The sequence below is a fragment of the Dasypus novemcinctus genome, chromosome 12, assembly GCF_030445035.2.
Source record: "Dasypus novemcinctus isolate mDasNov1 chromosome 12, mDasNov1.1.hap2, whole genome shotgun sequence".
Classification (NCBI taxonomy): domain Eukaryota; kingdom Metazoa; phylum Chordata; class Mammalia; order Cingulata; family Dasypodidae; genus Dasypus; species Dasypus novemcinctus.
The window spans coordinates 35843998-35865225 of record NC_080684.1 but is presented as its reverse complement, the minus strand read 5'-3'; the positions used below and the strand labels follow the sequence as shown (position 1 = coordinate 35865225).

The following is a 21228-nucleotide window of genomic DNA, read 5'->3' as shown; positions in this document are numbered from 1 at the left end:
TTCTCACTCTGAGCCAAATGTTCATTGAAAGGATTGACCAACAGACCCTCTTTCAGGAGTTAGAAGTTATTAAGGCCCAGGTATAAAGCTTCCCACATACCTTAATTGGCAGGCTTCTAGGATATAGGGGCCTGGAAATTAATTCTCTCTCTTAGCATGACCCAAAGAACTGAACTTCCACACCACACGTGTTCGAACTCCCCTGTAAATTGATCACTTCCTGGCCGCTCTTGTTGCAGAAAAACGGAAAGCCTCTTTATAGGAAGGCGCCTTTCCTGTGCTGATCCTGTGGTCTAATCTTTAAATTAAGACACTCTGGATGAAAGTAACTAACGATTCCAGCTAGCTTTGATAGAAAAAGGGAGTTTATTCTAAAGGTACGGTGGTTACTGACAGAACAAGGGCAACACCTATTTACTAAATGCCCAGTGCGTTCCGTACTGTTCAGATGCTTAGGGAGCAGCATTGGTCCAGGCCCACAAGGACCTGCCTTCCTGAACCTGCCGCCTCTGCCGGGAGCCCTTCCTGCCCGAGACCCATTTGGCTTGCTCCCTCACTCTACTTGGGTATTTGCTCAAAAGTGACTGCCACAGCGAGGCCTTCCACGACCAACCTTTATCAGAAATCAACCCGCTGCCATTATCTGAGATGCATTTTATAAAGCTCTCTCCGGCTGCCTTATAAATTACGGTTTCTTTTTGTATTTTATTCCCCTTCTAGACAGTGGTCTTTAAAGTCGGGAATGTTTTTTCCTATTGTGTTATTCTTCATGACCCCAGTTTCTTGTACAGTTCTTGGCCTATAGTAAATGTTCTATAAAAGTTGGTGGAACTGAAATGAAACAGCATTTAGGATTTCCAGCATTAATATATTTTCTTTAGTGCACATCTTTAAAGGTGAAACTGTCAAGTAATGAAAGCAGATTACTCAAAAGGTTGGAGAGTGATCTTTTCTCGTAGATCAATCCTGGCTACTTGTTTCCATCCTCAATAAATTTTTTTTTTTTAAATAAAAAAAAACCTTTTATTTGAAATATATTCAGACTTACAGAACAGTTACAAAATAATGCAAATCCTGTACAGAAAATTCCAACATACCCCCACCCCACACCAGATATCCAGATCCACTAACTTTAACTTTTTGTTACATTTATCATATCATTCTATATATCCATCTATTTTTCCATCATTTGAACCATTTTCTGAACACTTGAGTGCAGGTTGTATGTATCATGCTCCTTGAGCACTTAATATTGCCATGTACATTTCCTCAGAACAGAGGTATTCACTTTTTATTACTATTATTATTTCCCCTTCCCTCTTGTGGCTTGCTTGCTGTCTGCTCTCTGTGTCCATTCGCTGCATGCTCTTCTGTGTGTGTGTTGTTGTTGTTTTTCTTGTCTCCCTTTTTTTTTGTCACGTTACCTTGCTGAGTCGGCTCTCTGCAGCGCTTGCAGGCCGGGCAACACTCCGTGGCGTCTGCGGGCTGGCTGGCGCTCCGTGGTATGCGGAAGAACCTGTCCTCACAAGGAGGCCCCAGGCCGCGAACCCAGGGCCTCCCATGTGCTAGACGGAAGCCCAACTGATTGAGCCACAGCCGCTTCCTGGTATTCACTTTTGTAACCACCTTAAATGCAGTTATCAGGTTCAAGCAATTTAACATTGATATAAACCTTAAGGTCTGTATTCCAGTTTTTTTCATTTGTCCCAGTAATGTCCCTGAGAGACATTTCTCCTCCTTGCTAGATCCTATTTGGGATTGTGTATTGTATTTAATGGTCATTGTCTCCTTGGTAGTTCCTTATTTGAAGATTGGGGGTACATACAATATAAACTTTCCTGCCTCAACCTCTCCCTACTTTTCATTCAGTAGGATTAATCACATTCAAATATTGTGGTTCCATCACTAAAACTTTCCTATCTTACCCAAACAGAAACTCTGTACCCATTATACATTAGCTCTGGATTCCCCGTCATCACTTCCTGCCCCTGGCACTTGTACTCTTTATTTCTGTCTCTTTGAGCCTGTATGTTCTCCAGTATTTTATTTGTAGTTACCATGGGGTTTAAATTTAGCACCCTAAATCTCTAACAGTCTCGTTTGCTTCGATACCAAATAACTTCAGTATTCACAAACTATGTTCCTCTACTGTTCTGTCCCTTAACTTTTATGTTCTTCTTGTCACAATATACATTTTGAGTCCGAAATCATTGATGAATCATTACATTTTATGCATTAGCCTTTTAGATCCTATAGGAAGTAAAAAGTGGAATTATAAACCAAAAATTCAATAGTACTGGTGTTTGTTTTTAATAACTTTTTTTTTTGTTTTTTTGTTTCTAAGATTTATTTTTTAAAACTTATTTTGCCGCCCCCCTCCCCCGCCCCATCTGCACTCTGTGTGTTCTTCTATGTCTGCTTGCACCCTCAGCAACACTGGAAAACTGCATCTCTTTTTTGTTGCGTCATCTTGCTGTGTCAGCTCTCCATGTGTGGGGCGCCACTCCTGGGCAGGCTGCGCTTTTTTCATGCAGGGCAGCTCTCCTTGCAGGGCATACATACTCTTTGCTCATGGGGCGCCCCCATGTGGGGCACAGAACTCCTTGCATGTGGCACCTCTGCATGTGGACCAGCTCACCAGAGGTCAGGAGGCCCTGGGCATCCAACCCTGGACCTCCCATATGGCAGGCATACGCCCTATCAGTTGAGACACATCTGCTTCCTGTACTGGTGTTTGTATTCACACATGTTGTTGCCTTCACCAGAGATCTTTATTTTTTCATGTAGCTTTGATCTGTGGTATGGTATCCTTTCCTTTCAATCTGCAGAACTTCCTTTAGCATCTCTTGTAGAGCCAGTCTAGTGGTGATGGACTCCCTCAGCTTTTGTTTGTCTGGGAATGTCTTAATATTTCCCTCATTTTTGAGAGACAACTTTACCTGATATAGAATTCTTGGTTGGCAAATTTTTGCTTCCAGTACTTTATGCCATCCTACTGCCTTCTTGCCTCCATGGTTTCTGATGAGAAATTGCCACCTAATCTTATTGAGGCTCCCTTGTATGTGACATGTTGCTTCTCTGTTGCAGCTTTCAGAATTCCCTATATTAGTCAGCCAAAAGGGATGCTGATGCAAAGTACCAGAAATCTGTTGGCATTTATACAGGGCATTTCTTTGGGGTAAAAGCTTACACGTACAAGGCCCTGAAGAGTCCAACTCAGGGTACCTTAAGACATACTTCCTCACCAAAATTTGTTGCCACGTGTTGAAATAAGATGGCAGGCCTGGTATCTCCGCCCTTCTTTCTCCTAAGGCTCCAATGGGTGAGATCTATGAGGGTTGAGCTTTCCTCTCTCTTTCTTAAGGCTCCATGGGTCCATCCTCTTCCAATCTTGGCTGTAGGCTGGAGGGCCTGTTTCACTTCCCAGGGTTCATTTCTTTCCGGGCTCAGCTGCTCTGGTGTCTTCACAAGGTCAACTGTAAACTTTCAGGCGAATGGCTCATCTCGCTTCCCAGGGCCTCTGCCATGTCTATGGAGCTGTCACTCTTCCTCTGTGTATCTTCTGTGTGTCTCCTTGATTGAGTGCCTGATTGTATAGCCCACAAAGGGGATGGGGACTTAATGGCATGGTCACCTCAAAGCCCTAATCTTAACATAATTTAATCAAAGGCATCTCAGCTGAATCTAATATAGTCACAGGGTCTCATGCCCCAGAGGAACAGTTCACAAACATAATATCTCTTTTTGGAATTTGTAAATAATACCAAACTGCCACACAATCTGATTGCAAAATGCCTTATTAGATGCTGATAATAATAGGCATGGGTCTATTTGGATTTATTCTGTTTGGAGTTCTTTCAGCATCTTGGATATGTATATTCATGTTTTTCATTAAATTTGGAAAGTTTTCTTTGGATATCCTCTCCACCCCTTTCTTTCTTCTTCTGGGATCCCACAGTACATACAGTGGTACGCTTGATGGTGTGTCCCGCAGGTTCTTCAGGCTCTGTTCACCTCTCTTCATTCTCTCTTCCTTCTGCTCCTCAGATTGGATGATTTCAGTTGTCTTATCTTCAAGGTCACTGATTCTTTCATCTGCCAGCTCTAATCTGCTGTTGAGCATCTCTAGGGAATTTTTAATTTCCGTTACATTGCTCTTCAGTTCTGCTTGCTTCCTTTTCATAATTTCCATTTCTCTATTGATATAATCTCTTTGTATTACTAATTGTTTTTCTGATTTCTTTTAGGTCTTTGTCCATGTTTTTCTTTAGCTCTTTGAACATATTTAGAACCTTTTTTTTTAAAAAAAAAAGTCTAGCATGTCCAGGCGTGGTCCTTCTCATTGGTAGTGTCTAATGCTTTAATCTTCTTTGCCTAGGCCACTACTTCCTCTTTCTTTCTCTCTCTCTCTCTCTCTCTCTCTCTCTCTCTCTCTCCCCCTTTTTTTAGGAGATACTGGGGCTTGAACCCAGGACCTCTTCGTACACAGGAAGCAGGCTCTCAACCACTGAGCTACATCCGCTTCCCAACGAGAGTTGGTTATTTTGTTTGTTTTGTTTTTAGGAGGTACTGGGGGATTGGACCCCGGGCCTCATACAAGGGAAGCAGTTGTTCTACCTCTTGAGCTACATCCACTCCTCAGTAACCTTTTCTTGAAACCTGAATATTTTGATACATCAGTGCGATATCTCTGGAATTTAGAACTCTAGAGTTCCTTAAACTTGTAGGCAGCTAATGTTATGACAGAGCTTTCCTTGATGGCCAGGACTAACAAAAAAATTAAAGAAGAAGAAGGGAAAAAAGAGAACACTATTCCTAGTCTTTGCATATTGATCTGTGCCAATACTCTCCTTAAGGGCATACAGGAAGTTTAGAGAATAGCTCCAGGTCGTCTGGGTGTTTTCTAGGGTGTGGCTCCAGGAATTCCTTGCTTAGGTGGATACAAATGTTCTCTCTTCCCTAGGAGACAAGTTTCCTCAAGGTCTGGGCACTGTACCTGTGTGTTCTATAGCTAGCAGTCCCTTCCCCCGGCAGCATAACTTACGCTCTCCCACAGTGTTCTGTAGGAGAGTTGCATGAGGTGCCTTCTACATGTGGGTAAGTTCCAAGATGACTAGTCCCCTCAGGCCAGCACAGGACAGATGGGCCTGACATGCTCCCAGCATGTGCACAAGGGCCATACTGCTCCCTCTGGAACTGGGACCAGGGATTCACCCTGGGAGCATTGGCCAGCTCTGCGCTGAGCCTGTGAGGGGTGAGGGAGGGGCTGGCCGGGGTGCCAGGAGATCCTACTGCCTTTTTCTTGACTTGGCGCTTGCCCTGTTAACACTGTTTTCTGGAGCCCTGAGAAGTGTTCCTGCCAGGTTTTGCTGATTGCTCAAAGCTTCTGTGGGGGAATGGAAGATCACGCTGCCATCTTGACTGGGCCTCAGTAAATCGATCTCATTTTGTTGTAAAGGTTCCTTCCCAAAGAATAGCATAATGGAAAGGACATGGAATTGTTTATTCCTGTCCTCCTGCTCTTTTATTTGCTGGGTTTGGAGTGTAGTATACTCTGCGTGACACTTGCAGTCATATCTGACCCCACCTGCCTCTCAGAAGGAAATCCACTATCTTCTTTTGGGGCTTTTCTTTCTTCCTGATTTGTTCAAGAACCCTCAGGGATATAGGTAATGTGAAAGGAGAGGTGGCAGCCGGCTTCCACACCCAAAAGGTAAGAGTCCCAAGTCTGCTACTGCTCCTCAGTGTCTTAGGGGGTTGCGTTTGAAAACCAGTCCCCTTCCTGGAGCCGGTGATGCTGGCCCACACCTAAGCTTTCTGAAGGAGGTGCTCGCTGTGCTTGGCTCAACCAAGGTACCCTACTTAGATTCGTAGGGCAGGACTTTCAGTGCTGAGCTCTTTTAGTTCCACACAGCCATTTCCACGATGCTCTGGGTTAGGACCTGTTCACAGATGCCTGCCATTTCACAAGCCCAGAACCCCCAACCGCCCTCCTTCCCAGAGCCCCCGCCTAAGAATCAGGCATTCATGCTGGACTGCAGACACTCAGTTCTTCCCAGGCTGTGAGGTTAATTGCCCATCTTTCTCCTCAGTGACTCGAGTGCTCCCAGGGAAGATTCCCTAAGTGGTTCAAGGTGCTCCTGGCTCCCTTCCTTCTTGAGTGGGATGGGGGGTCGTGCTCTACTCGTGATGATTCAAAGTGATTCCTGGCACACTTCCGCTATGGAAAAGCAGCTCTGTTAAGGGCATCCTGCTTCATTAATAGGAGCTATCAGGCAGTGTTACTGTGAAGATCAAATGTGTTGGTGTGTATGAAAGCTTCAAGAGCCATAGAACTGTTAGTATCATTGTTCTGTTATCTCCTGTTTAAATCCTTCAAAGGCTGTCCACGTGACCTTGGACAATTGACCTTACCTGGCTTTTCTTCTCTAGCCTTTTTTTTTTTTTTTTTTTAGCACTCTGTCTTATTTTATTGTGCTTTAGTCCCACTAGTCTTTCTTAGAAACAGTTAAGTCTTTCTCCCTCACAGGACTTCTGCAAACATCATGATTTTTATATAAAGTGTCTCTCCCTCTCTCTTCCTAAGTTCCTACATCATTGTCTCCTTTTAAGAGAGACTTTCTGTGAAACTAATGTAATTAAAATTCCCCATTATATGGGTTCAGAGAGTCCTGTCGTAGTTGTTTTTTTTTTTTTCCCTTCTCAGCACATATCACGATTTAAAGATATGTGTGAATTGGTGGTCTCTTTTTAAATATATTCCTTCTCTGGACATTAGCACCAAGGCCAGTGAGCATGCTGCTTCTGTTCACCCTGAAAAAGGTTGAGTTCTGTGTTGCTTTGTTCTCAGAATACATCCTACTTGATCTCTTGATCTTAGAGGTGAGAATATCTGCTAAATCATAGGCAGAATTAAAAATTAGAAGCCACGTTTGGCTTTGTTCTATCTTCCTGAATGGAAATTTTGTGTACTTTCATACCAGTAAATATCGACTAATTTTCTAGGTTATCATTATGATAATATTCAAACAATAGACTCATATAAAACTCTGATGTCTCCTTCTGTCAAAGAGCAATAAATTTTGTACATGTTGATCATTACAAAGGAATACTTTGTGGTGAAGAAGATATAAAAATTTATGGTTTTTCTTATTGATAAACATTATAATGTCATCACTATTAAACATAACGGTGACCCCTAGTGGACGCTAAGCATAACAGACTGAGAAAGATCAGGAGTCCCAGAACTGAAGCAATTGGTGTAGAATATTAAGCAAGTTGTTTTTTTCCTTTGGATCTCACACTAGCATTTAGTTGTTAAAAGAAGACTAATTGGTGAACTTGCAGCTTCCATTCCAGCACTTACCTGTATTTAGTATCTTTTAAAGTTATTTTTGTTTTATACATAACTTTTTTTTTATAAACCAAGGAGTGAAATGGTAAAGAAAACTAGAGTACCTCATCATTACCGCATACCAACTACTTATGGGATTTTATGCCCTGTCTGATCTTTAAATTTGTATATAAATTATTTTTATGTACACAGGAGTAGTAATCATATTGTGTGTATAATATTTTATGTTCTTTTATCACGTGACCATTATTTCACTTAGACCTTTTCAGGTGTCTGCAGAGTCTACATATTTTTCATTTTCAATGACATATAATAAATATCTCATTATGTTGACCCATGTGGTTAATTTCATCATTGCTTTTAATTTTCTTTACTCAAGCAGTGAAACTGTGCACATCTTATTTGAAATACAGTAGTTTTATTCCAAAAGGCAGGATTATTAAGGCAAAAAATACCAGTTTCATGATCATTGTATACATTCAAGCATTTTATACTTATTCTTCACTCCTGGTACATCTTGTCTTTAACCACGCTATTGTCCCTTAATTTGAAAAATTTTGTCTACTTCTTTGTCTAATTTCATTCTTTATTACTGTAGTTCTGCATTATTTCTAAATCTCAGGTATTTGTTCTATACACATTTTTTCCACATTCTTATTACTCTTATTTGCCTTCTGCATTCTGGCCATTGTCTTCTCCACTCAAGTACACTTTTTCTTTGTGAGGTAATACTAATGCCCATCTCTTGGTACAAAAATCAATAACCTAAAAATTGTTCTAGTTATTCTTGATTTTTCATTGCATTGTTGCTAATTTTATCTTTTAGGAAGCCTGTTTTGGAAGTAACGTTATATTTGATGTCAGTAAAAATCTGGCTTGGGTTCAAGGCCTGAATCTGCCGCTAGTTAGCATTAGCAGTATGCTCTCAGGAAGCTCTTTATTGCCAGTTCGCAGATGGAGTAGTCTTTTTTTTTTTTTAAAGAAGACACACTGATGCCTACATTTGTCTTTTTTTTTTTTTAAGATCTATTTATTTATTTATTTCTCTCCCTTTCCTCCCCCTTCCAGTTGTCTATTCTCTGTGTCCATTTGCTGCGTCTTCTTTGTCCGCTTCTTTTGTCGTCAGCGGCACGGGAATCTGTGTTTCTTTTTGTTGCATCATCTTGTGTCAGCTCTCCGTGTGTGCGGCACCATTCCTGGGCAGGCTGCACTTTCTTTTGCGCTGGGCGGCTCTCCTTACGGGGTGCACTCCTTGCGCGCATCAGCACTGCGCATGGACCAGCTCCACACGGGTCAAGGAGGCCTGGGGTTTGAACCACGGACCTCCCATGTGGTAGATGGACGCCCTAACCACTGGGCCAAATCTACCGCCTGGATTAGTCTTTTGATATATGCTACAGCATAAGCATTTGCATACTTTTGTATTCTGTGGGAAAATATCGTTAATTGAACTAAAACAGTAAATCTTAACTAGGGGCCCCTTCATCATAGCCACTGTCAAAATCTTTGGGGGAGTGGCTGTAGCTCAGTGGTTTGAGTGCCTGCTTCCCAGGTACGAGGTCCCAGGTTCAACCCCTGATATCTCCTTTAAAAAAAAACAAACTTTGACTAGGAGATCTAACGTGGTCTGAAAAAGCCCATGAATGATGAGATTGGCAGGAGGAAATGGGAAGCACCCACACTAATTCATATATTCCCACACATCATCTCGTTGATACACATTGCCTTAAGCCAGTTTCTTAGTTAGGGATAATACTTTGTTTCAGGTGTTCTGGGATGAAAAATTTGTTGAGAATCACTTTGCCAGAAGATCAGGCTGAGTCTCTAAGAACAATCCTTCCTCACATGAGAACACCCCAGGAGTAAATGGGAATAAAGTGGCTCCCATCCGTCTTGAGCTGGGTTGGAAAGATGGAGTCTGTGTGTGTCTATCCATCCATCTCCATCTCTCTCTCCTCTTCTCCCTCCCTCTCTTTCTCTCAAAGGTTTGGGTGAGCTATAACTTCTCAGTGATATTGCTCAGCATACACTGCCAGAAAAACAACCGTAGGTACACACACACACAGGCTTTGGCCAAACTGCCGCAAGGGTCTAGAACTGACTCCTGAAATAATGCAAAAGGACGGGTCCTAAAACCTGTTTTCAGTAGAGAGGCCTGTTACTTTTCCATTTAAGAAAATATGTCCTCAGAAACCCGTTCTGGAAGGGAGGGTGGCCGGAACTGGTACAGTTCAGCTTCCAATATTTTGGAACAGATTGAAAAGGGAATCTTTTAAATAAAAAACTTGTAAAAACAACATCCTCCTCAGAGTGTCCTAATTTTTCTAACAAGCTGAAAACAGAATATTATTTAAACTTATTTTCATAATCTTTTCCACGTGGCATGACCTTTAAATTAAGGAACTGCAATTTAATATTTTCTTCTTTATACTTAATTATATATTCTTTATCTTCTATGATGAACATATATTATTTTTATATTCAGAAAGAGAGGACTTTTTCAAATTGTAGAAAACATGAAACTCATTAAAACTTATGGAAAAAGTACAAATCATCCAAACTTTCATCCCCTACAGATAATTGCTGTTAACATTTTACTCTATTTGATTTCCTTCTAGTTTTTTAATGCATATATAAAATATATTTATAAATCTTCTACTTTAAAAATAACTCCAGTATAAATAAAATTTTATTAGTGTTTATTTACATTTCAAAAAGATTAAATATAGTTTTATTACCCGCCCCCCCCCCCAAGATGGCCCCCTTGTCTCTGCTCATTGTCTCTCATTGTCTACTCACTGTGTCTGCTCATTGTGTCTGCTTGTCTTCTTTAGGTGGCACTGGTAACTGAACCTGGGACCTCCCATGTGGGAGATGGGTGTCTAAATTCATGAGACATATCCACTCCCTGGGGTTTTATTATTAAGTTCCCCCCCTATTGTACTTAAAGTGATTCAATTCTTAGGAGTTTGTCCCCCCCACCCCCTTTTTTTTTAGATGGCCTCTTGTGAACTTGAAGCAGGTAAATTACACCTTTGAACCAAGGTTGTTCTGTTAGAAATTCATGTTTTTGTGGTATCGTGCTGTGGGTACCCAAGAAATCTCACTGAATGAACATCAGCCACTTATTGAAACTGCAGATCGACTTTTTGGCTTCATTTTTGGCAAGCTGTATCTAAATGTTTGTCATGGTTTTAGACCAAAAGAGCCTGGTCTGCTTGGATGGCTCAATTCCCAAGAACCACATTAGTGTTGCTTGGTGAGTAGCATGCTGTAAGACTTTTTTTAAAGTACCAGTTTAGTAGATCTCTTAGCTAAGTGTCACCTGACTCCAGATTCCCATCAGATGGCTTTATTTGTGTTGTATTTCCTTATAGTTTGATCTAGATAACCCTGAGTGGAAATGTTCATTCTCTCCAATTCTGTAGTTCCTTCCCCCCCAAAAAATGTGTCAAATCTTAGTTCCCTGTCATCTCCCTCTCATTTCTTTGTAAGAATTTTTATTTTTTACCCACATTGTTTTCTCTCTCCTATTCTGGTTAATTGTATTTAAAAACACAAAGTAAAAGGGAGTCAATGTGGCTCAGTGGTTGAGTGCTGGCTTCCCTCATACGAGGTCCCGGGTTCCGACCCTGGACCTGGTATCTCAAACAAACAAACAAACAAACAAACAAAAACACGAAGTAAAATCACAGGTGAGAAAGGGATGGTGAAAAATATATAAATCTTTTTTTGTCCATCCTTTGTAAAGTGATAATCCGTATTAATTTTTTTCACCTTTAGGATTATTAGCTGTGTAATCTGGAAACATAAGGTTTAATCAATGGTAGGTAATTAAGCTAAATATTTATTATCATGATATGACCAAAAATTAAATACAAAGGTAGCATTTCAAAACTTGGTACTCTAAGTAAACTATTTTCTCATACATAGTAACAAGCACAGTAATTCATGTGTGCTTCTCCAATTTCCTCCCTGTATTTTTCATCTGACCATACAAATAAAAATAGCACCTTTCTAATTTTTGTTCTCTCCTTAAACTTAATAGATTATTTAAAAATAATTTCTTTAATAGATAGCCAAAAGCTTTATTTGGAGGAGCTTTCTTCAGAATCTTCACATGATAGCAGGCGATTTTTTTGAACTATTATCTGACTGTTGAATGTAAATCCTGAGCCTTTAGATCTTCTAAACTACCTTTATAATTCTGATTGCTTTCTCCTTTCTTTGTCTTAAAATTATTTTTTTATGTTAACATAGCAACGTAAAATTTTAACCACTTTCAAATAGACAGTTCAATGCACTAATTGTGTTGACAAGCTTATGCCACCATCTCCCTGATTGCTTTCCTTTTCATAATTTTCATAACATTTTCTGGTGGAGAATCAATGGGATTAGACAGACTGGGTTTCAGTCCTGTCTCTGTCATCCCTGGCCCTGCGACTTGGAGTAGACTAATCCATGCTTCTGTCCTTTCCCCTGTAAACAGGGGTAATGACGGTGTCGACTTCATACGGTTGTTGTGAGGAATAAATAAAATAATGTGTGGAAATTTCTGTATGCATAGGGCCTGCCACAGAGCAAACACTTTTAAATGTTCACTTTTATTATTAAAAGAGGTTTGTAAACTTTCTGTAAAGGACCAGATAGTAACTATTTCAGGCTTCTAGGACCATACAGTCTATGTAGCAACTATTTAACTCTGATTTTATAATATGAAAGCGGCCCTAGACAATATGTAAACTGATAAGCCTGAATATGTTCTCATAAAACTATTTATAAAAACTGACAGTAATCCATATTTGGTCCACGGGCTATAGTTTGCTGACCCCTGATATGGACAAAGAAAACTAGCAAATGAAACAGGGTGTAGAAAATATTAAAAATTCAGTATAGCTCTTCTGTAAAGTGAACTGTCAGGAGGATTTAGCTGGGTTAAAAACTTGAATTTACAACCCCGGTACAATCTATCTCAGGGTCTAAAACACTTTCTGCTCAGTCAATATATTTTATAATAAAAACCTTAGCTAGTTGGAGCCATCAAAAATAAGCATTTCTGGATCATCCATAGCAACAGTTCAGTGCAGAGCATCCTAAAATGTAAGTTTTCTTATGAACACAGTTGTTTTAGTTTCTGGGCTGTGACATTGAATACCATGCAGCGGGTTGGCTTAATAGCAGGGATTTATTGGCTCATGGTTTCAAAGACCATAAAGGCTTGCTTCCTCCTTGGTCAGTGTCTTCTGGCTCACCTGCAGTCTTTGGGGTTCCTTGGCTTACCTGTCACATGCCCGTGTGTGTCTCTTCTGAGTTCTGTTGACTTCTGGCAGCTGGCTGCTCCAGTGTCTTCTCTCTCTCAGGCCTTCTCTATAAGGTCTCCAGTAATAGGTTGAGACCCATCCCGATTCATTGGGGCCACACCTTAACTAAAGTAATTTCATCAAGAGGTCCTATATACAATGGGTTCACCCACAAGAATGGATTACGATTAAGTACATGTTTTTCTGGGATACATAACTCCAAGCCACCGGAATAGTATATAAAAATAGTCTTGGAAGTGGATATGGCTCAAGCAATTGAGCTCCCGTCTGCCATATAGGAGGTCCGGGGTTTGATACTCAGGGCGTCCTGGTGAAGGCAAGCTGGCCCGCACAGTGCGCTGGCCGACACGGAGTGCCGCCCTGTGCAGGAGTGCCAACGCAGAGAGCTGACACAGCACGATGACGCAACAAAAAGAGACACAGCGGAGAGACAATAAGATACTTAGCAGACCAGGGAGCTGAGGTGGCGCAAGAGAATGATCACCTCTCTCCCACTCCGGAAGTTCCCAGGATTGGTTCCTGGGGCTGCCTAATGAGAATATAAGCAGACAGAGAAGAGCGCAGAGCAAATGGACACAGAGAACAGACAATGGGGGGGAGGGGGAGAGAGATAAATAAATCTTAAAAAAATAATCTAACCTTTTTTTTTAACAAAAAACTTTTCAATTATATTTTATGATTTTGTGGTCCAGAATTTGGGCAAGTCTCAGCAGGGAGAGTCTTTTGTTCCACGTGGTGCCATTGGGATAATAAATGGTTTTCAGCTAGTAGATGGGCTGCTCTGGAAGGTGCAGGGTAGCTTCATTCATATATCTGGGGCCTTGGCAGGGACAGGTGAAAAGCTTGGCTCAACTAGGACTGTCGCCCAGAGTCCCTACACGTGACCTCTTCAGTCTGCTCTTTATTTTTTTAATGATATGACATCCTTATGAATCTTGGTTCCTGTAGCGCCTTGATGCCCTTAGTCTTTGATGAGGCACATGGGTCTGTTGTTGGTACTCCCCAGACCACTGTGCTTTGAGTCTGCTTTTTTATTACTTGCCTTTATAAGCTGATTCTCAACTGTGGTCTGGAGCAGTGCACTTGCTGGATAAGTAACGTCTTCTTACGCACTTAATTTGCCCTGTGTAAGCTGCTTTGCTGGGCACAACTAAGTGCTGCTTAAGAAACTTAAATATGACTTAGGAGCTAATGCCATTTGAAAAAAAAGGCAGTAAAATATCAGAACTTAAAGTGGTTTTCTTCCACTTAATTTACTTAGTTATTTCCTCCTTCCCAAGTTTCTCTAAGGCAGTGAAATGTTGAGAGGACAGGTGATGGCAAGAGGCCAGGGACTGGAAAAGGCCATGTTCAGTGGTGACTTCAGATTTTTCACATAGAAAGAGCTTAGGATGGAAATATAGTTGGAAGAGGGGCTGGTGGACTTGTCTTGAACCTATGTTTGTATAACAAGTATCCTGTTTTTGCTTAAATGATATGTCTATTGACAGTAGCTTATGGGGAGGCTAAAGTTCCCCCAGCTATTCTTTGTACACTGCAGGATTCGGGGGCCATATGCCTCCCCCTACACACATTCTTCTTGGGTTCTCTGTAGTGGCCTTTATCTTTGCATAATGCCTTTGCATCATTTTAATGTATGTATATTAAACTCTTTAATCCTTTCCTATAAAATGGGTAAGAGTACCTACTACAAAATGTTACGAGAATGCTCTAAAGTGCTCAGGAAATGTTAACTCTCATTGTTAATGGATAACCGTCTTCCATATATCCTTTTTAGAAACAGATTCAGCAGTACAGAAAGAACATAGAAACCAGACACCTGCCCCATCTGCATCTCAAACTTCTGCTCCTTCAAAGTACCATCGAACTCGATCTGGGGGAGCCAGGGATGAACGATATAGATCAGGTGAGAAGGAACTTGCAAAATTATCAGCTGAATAGTTGTTGTTTTTTTTTTTAACTGACTATAGTATGAATTGTGTATCTTTTATTTTTTAATTAAAAATTTTTTTGTTTTTTGTTTTGAATTGTGTATCTTGAGAGCTTCTACTGTTTGTTTTATTGCCTTGAAGCACCAAAGAGTCTATGTGAATTTATTCAGCAGTAATTTAATAAGTACCTACTATGTGCCAGGCATAGTAGATACTCAATATTTGCTGAGAATACAGGAGCAAATAAGACAGTTTCTTCTGGTGGTGGACTTGGCCCAGTGGTTAGGGCGTACGTCTACCATACGGGAGGTCCGCGGTTCAAACCCCGGGCCTACTTGACCCGTGTGGAACAGGCCCATGCGCAGTGCTGATGAGTGCAAGGAGTGCCTTGCCACGCAGGGGTGTCCCCCATGTAGGGGAGCCCCACGCGCAAGGAGAGCCGCCCAGCACAAAAGAAAGTGCAGCCTGCACAGGAATGGTGCCACATACACGGAGAACTGACACAACAAGATGATGCAACAAAAAGAAACACAGATTCCCATACCGCTGTCAACAACAGAAGCGGACAAAGAAGATGCAGCAAATAGACACAGAGAACAGACAACTGGGGTGGGGTGGAGGGGAAGGGGAGAGAAATAAATAAAATTTTTTTTTAAAGAGTTTCTTCTTTCAAGGAGCTTAACAGTCTAAGCAGGGGAGCCAGACAAGTAAAAAGGCAATGTGAATCAATAAACAAGAGTCTAGAAGGTTAGGGGCAGTAGGAAGGTACTGGGCAGAGCTCAGTGGACTCCATTAGAAGAGACAGGTCCCTTTGTGTTTGCCAGAGCTGTTGAACAACTAGGCTTTTAATGACAAAAGCTCACCATGAATTTCCAGTTAGTAAACTCCAGTCATTAGAAGGGTTATATATGCTGAAGAATGAAGTAAAAATGTTTAGTAAAAATTGAAAGCATTAGGGATAAAGTAGTGGGTACACAGGAAGAACTTAATGTTGATTGCATTGAGTATAACTGGAAGATCCTAAATGGTGGAGTCTTATGTACCTCTGTTTCAACCTATCATCATCAAATCTGAATAGACTTAATGTTTCATGTTTCAGACACAGTGTAGAGCTTATATTTATTCATAGCTTAGATCATCTGACCTGACTTTTCTTTGGGATTACCCAAAAGGGGTCTGAAATTTCAAATATGTTATTTATTTAGTACCTCTTTTTCCTCACATCAAGGCACACAGTGCACTTTTCTTTGTACATATATTATGGTCACAAGTATACCAGAAACAAAATTGATACTTGAGATGGAAACTGGTCTGATGTTAAATCTGACAACTCCTTTGGTGTTAAATCTCTTGAGAAGTTAGTCACCTCAGACAAAGTAACAAAAATGAAACAAAAAAAGAACTTTAAGGGAGTATTTGTATCACTTTAGTGAGCTCCAACATTGGTGCTAGAAAGTGATACTCTGCTTCCGCCTGCTTCTGGCAGAGATATCCAAAGGCAGCAGTATCTAGGGACTGGACTTCAGAATTGATTTCTTTATCAAAGATCAAGAAGAATTGTATGCTGTTGAATGAGTCACATTCATTTAAGAGAGCTGCCTGTTCTTTCCAAATAAAAGGCCTTGCTAATAGAGTAACCTGGAACATCTCCTTTTAGCGTGGGTGTATGGGCGCAAATATCCCGTTAGAAAGTAGTTGGGTGGTTTGACTTGTTCTGTGGTCTGTTGCTGTGAATACTTGTAGCTTTGTAATTATCAATTATCCAAATATTATGGACCATTGTAAAGCTTTGTTAATGTGAATAATTCCCTTTCTTTGGCAAGTTTGCTATCACATGTTTCATATCATACAAAAATATTTTTGGGGGAAGCGGACTTGGCCCAATGAATAGGGCGTCCGTCTACCACATGGGAGGTCCAAGGTTCAAACCCCGGGCCTCCTTGACCTGTGTGGAGCTGGCCCATGCGCAGTGCTGATGCATGCAAGGAGTGCCCTGCCACGCAGGGGTGTCCCCCGCGTAGGGGAGCCCCACGTGCAAGGAGTGCGCCCCGTAAGGAGAGCCGCCCTGCGTGAAAGAACGTGCAGCCTGCCCAGGAATGGTGCTGCACACACAGAGAACTGACACAACAAGATGACACAACAAGAAAAGAAATACAGATTCCTGGTGCCGCTGATAAGGATAGAAGCGGTCGCAGAAGAATACACAGCGAATGGACACAGAGAACAGACAAGTGGAGGGGGAAGTGGGGGCAGGGAAGGGGAGAGAATAAATTAAAAAAATAAATCTTTAAAAATATATATTTTTAGAAATGTGCTACTATTTTTAATTAATAAGTACAAGCATTTGCTTGGCTAGCTGAGTTGTCCTTTTATTCTGAAAGTGCTATCTCCATGATAAATGGTTAATCATTTATTTTCCAAGGCAACTAATAACCATATTTCACCTAATACAAGGACTTTTCACATTCAAACATACCAGGATATGTTTTATATAAGATGGAACCATAGATTCATAAAATCTAGCAGTCAATTTGACCAAATAAATCTCAGGGACACTAAAATAGTGTAATAAAAGTGCATTAAAAACTATTTCATTCAGAGCCAAAAGTAAATTGATACAGTGGTCTTAAAAGTTACAGCTCAATAGTTTGGCAATATTTTTAAACTTCAAATATGCATACTTTTTAACTTAGCAATTCCATTTCTTGGAATTTATTTTCTACAAACACCTCCATAGGTGCACAAAGATGTATATACAAGGATGTTTGTTGTAGCATTGTTTATAATAATACAATGGTTAAATTACAGTATGTCCATACAATAGAATTCTGTGAAAGTGACTTTTAAAAAATGAGCTAGGGAAACGGACTTTGGCCCAGTGGTTAGGGCGTCCGTCTACCACATGGGAGGTCCGTGGTTCAAGCCCCGGGCCTCCTTGACCCGTGTGGAGCTGGCCCATGCGCAGTGCTGATGCGCGCAAGGAGTGCCGTGCCACACAGGGGTGTCCCCCGCGTAGGGGAGCCCCACGCGCAAGGAGTGCACCCATAAGGAGAGCCTCCCAGCGCGAAGGAGGGAGCAGCCTGCGGAGGAATGGCGCCGCCCACACTTCCCGTGCCGCTGACGACAACAGAAGCGGACAAAAGAAAACAAGACGCAGCAAAAAGACACAGAAAACAGACAACCAGGGGAGGGGAGGGGAATTAAATAAATAAAAATAAATCTTTAAAAAAAAAAAAAAATGAGCTAGATCCATTTGTACAAATATACAAAATAAATTTTTTAAGTTAAAAAGGCAAGCAGTATGTAGAATATGATCTTAGTTTTGTGAATGTTAGTGACACTAATAATTACATATGTTAGTTTGGAATAGACACAGAAACCTGGAGAAATATATACCTGGTAGGATTATTTCTGGGAGATGGCAGATTGAGGGAAAATTTTTGCTTTAGATTATATATGTTTCTATCCTTTTGCTATATATATATATATATATATATATATTAATTTTAAACAAAAATAATTTCATTTTTTAAAGTGATAGCCCTTGATAAGGGAATTGTCTTAACATTTTAATCGATTATTGTTCTTAATGATTTTTACTCTTAATATGGATTATTTTGCCTTAATACTGTGAGCTAAATGCACTAGTTACTCTATCACCCTAACTGTGAACTTCCTGTCTCAGTCCAAATCTGCTCTCTGATCTGGTGGCATTTGTTAAGGTGGCTAGCAGTGACGCGCCAGGATCGTTTTGTTTCTGTATTAATACACTCCTTGTGCCAAGCAAGGTAAATTGAATTCAGTTCAGCAGGCATTTATTGTAGACCTCCTATGAGTCAAACACCATGCAGATGCTATTAATACACAGATGAAAACACAAGAATACTGTTTTCAAGGAATGTTAGTTATCTTTAAGTTCAGAGACAGCATTGAAGAAAAAATGAGGACCTGTGCTTTGGAATAAGCAGTGACACTCTGCTTGGAAGAAGCATCTTCAAGGAGAGGCTTCATGGAGGGGGTGATATCAAAACCATTTTAAAGGATGAAAAGTAGTTTACTATGTACATGTTTCAGGGAAAAGAAACGTAATCGCTAAGGGCAGGGGAATGTGAAATGCAGAATTAAAATTCCACTTGATCTCCTCCCCCAAAACACAGGATAATGCCAAAATTAATGTTGCAATAGCCTAATGTCCCAGAACTTAATTGTTGCTGCCTCTGTCACAGTTAAAATGTTAAAGCGATAGATACCTTAGAAATTGGTAAAAGTGGCATAGTTGCTTGTTAGATTGCAAGGTAATTCCCTTGAACTGTATTTTTAACCCACCTTTGCATCTGCCATTTGTTCTGGCCATCTTTTTTTTTTTTTTTTTTAATTTTTTTATTTTTTATTGACTTTGTAATAATATTACATTAAAAATATATATGTGAGGTCCCATTCAACCCCCCCCTCCACCCCCCCTCTCCCCCCCCCCAACAACACTCGTTCCCATCATCATGACACATCCATTGGATTTGGTAAGTACATCTTTGGGCACCTCTGCACCTCATATACATTGGTTCACATCATGGCCCATACTCTCCTCTATTCCATCAAGTGGGCCCTGTGAGGATTTACAATGTCCGGTGATTACCTCTGAAGCACCATCCAGGGCAGCTCCATGTCCCGAAGACGCCTCCACCTCTCATCTCTTCCTGCCTTTCCCCATACCCTTTGTCCATTATGTCCACTTTTCCCAATCCAATGCCACCTCTTCTATGTGGACATTGGATTGGTTGTGTCCATTGCACCTCTGTGTCAAGAGGAGGGTCAGATTCCACCTGGATGCTGGATGCAATCCTCCCATTTTCAGTTGTAATCACTCTAGGCTCCATGGTGTGGTGGTTGTCCTTCTTCAACTCCATCTTAGCTGAGTGTGGTAAGTCCAATAGATCAGATTGTAGGTGCTGGAGTCTGTTGAGGCTCAGGACCTGGCTATCACATTGTCAGTCCAGAGATTCAAATCCCCTAAATATATCTTAAACCCCAACATTAACTGCACCTCCAGCACATTAGCATGAAAGTCTTATGAAGGGAGATCCCATCTGAGTCCAGATTCATCACACATAAACACCATTTCCAAAGAGGGGCCATCTGCCCTGGTAGTTAACCCCATCGGCCATGACCATAACTCCCATGGGTCTCTTTAGCCCTCAAAGGAACCAATATCTGGGGGTTGTATCTGCTTTATCTGTCTCTCTGACTCTGCTCAGTTGTGCATGAGGACAAACCTTCTGCCAGCCTCCAGACTCTTTTTTAGAAACTCGTAGCCATATAAACTCATTTCTCCTTTCCATTTCCCCCTTACTTTAGGTCAAACAGCATTTTAAAGTCATGGTATTTTATGTAGACATGGATATTCTGCTGATCCGCATTGAACCTTCCGTATAAGGTCATTTTCCAGTTGCATCATCAGTTGGTAGTTGATAGTGGTCCCTCGTTGCCAGGGAGGCTCATCCCCGGGTGTCATGTCCCGCGCTGGGGGGAAGGCATTGCATTTACATGCTGAGTTTGGCTTCGAGACTGGCCACATTTGAGTAACATGAAGGCTGACAGAAGGAAATTCCCAGGCACAAAGTTGCTCTAGGCCTTGTTCTTATTTTGGGTTTATCAGCTCACAAGCATAGTCATTAGCATCTGGGGCTCACTGTTGAACCCTCACTCCCTCCCGGTCCCCACCACTGTACCTGGGAGACTGTCGCTGCTCCCCTAGGGACCACGACAGAGCACCACTTGTTCTGGCCATCTTTATCTAAAGTAATGTTCCAACAGACATATGAAAACCAAAGGTTAAAATGTTGGAAGTAAATAATGCATTTACAGTAATATCATTGAAAGTGAATGCATTAAATTCCCTTATCAAAAGATACAGGCTGACAGAACAGATGCAAAAATATGAGCCATCCATATGCTGCCTGCAAGAGACCCGGGGTACAAACTGATTGAAAGTGAAAGGTTGGAAAAAGATACTCTATGTAAACAGTAACCAAAAAAGAACAGGCGTAACTCTTCTAGTATTGGACAAAACAGACTTGAAATGCAAAAAAGTTACAAGAGATACAGAACACCACTATACATTAGTAAAAGGGACAATCTACCAGGAAGAAATAACAGTCATAAATATCTGTGTACCTACCCAGGGTGCCCTAAAATCATGAGGCAAACTCTGGCAAAACTGAAGGGAGAAATGGACATCTCTACAATAATCATTGGAGATTCAACACACTGCTTAGATCATTGGGTAGAACAACCAGACAGAAGATCATCAAGGAAACAGAGAACTTGAACAATATGATAAATGAGCTAGACCTAACAGACATATACAGAACGTTGCATTCCAAATCAGTGGGTTATGAAATTGTTCTAAAATTTTTGTGTGGTGATGAATGCACAACATTGTGATTACACTAAAAGCCATTGATTATACACTTTGGATAGATCATATGGTATTTTTATATATTTCAATAAAAGTGCTTTAAAAAATAAACAAATATGCAAGAATAGCAACTGTACAGCAGGAGAAGCACAGAGAGATTGAGAGGTGAAGAATTTTCTTGTTTGTTTTATTATTAATACTGAAATA

The 21228-nt window shown here is 40.9% G+C and overlaps 1 protein-coding gene across 3 annotated transcripts in view; it reads left to right on the top strand.

Annotated features, from left to right (window-relative positions):
* DIP2B (disco interacting protein 2 homolog B) overlaps positions 1-21228 on the top strand; it is a 237318-nt gene that overhangs the window by 112822 nt on the left and 103268 nt on the right. For all 3 annotated transcript variants that reach the window (XM_004453665.5, XM_004453664.4, XM_023587444.2), the window contains exon 3: positions 14453-14581. In XM_004453665.5, coding sequence (XP_004453722.1) covers positions 14453-14581 — 129 coding nt within the window. The remainder of the gene's footprint in view (positions 1-14452; positions 14582-21228) is intronic.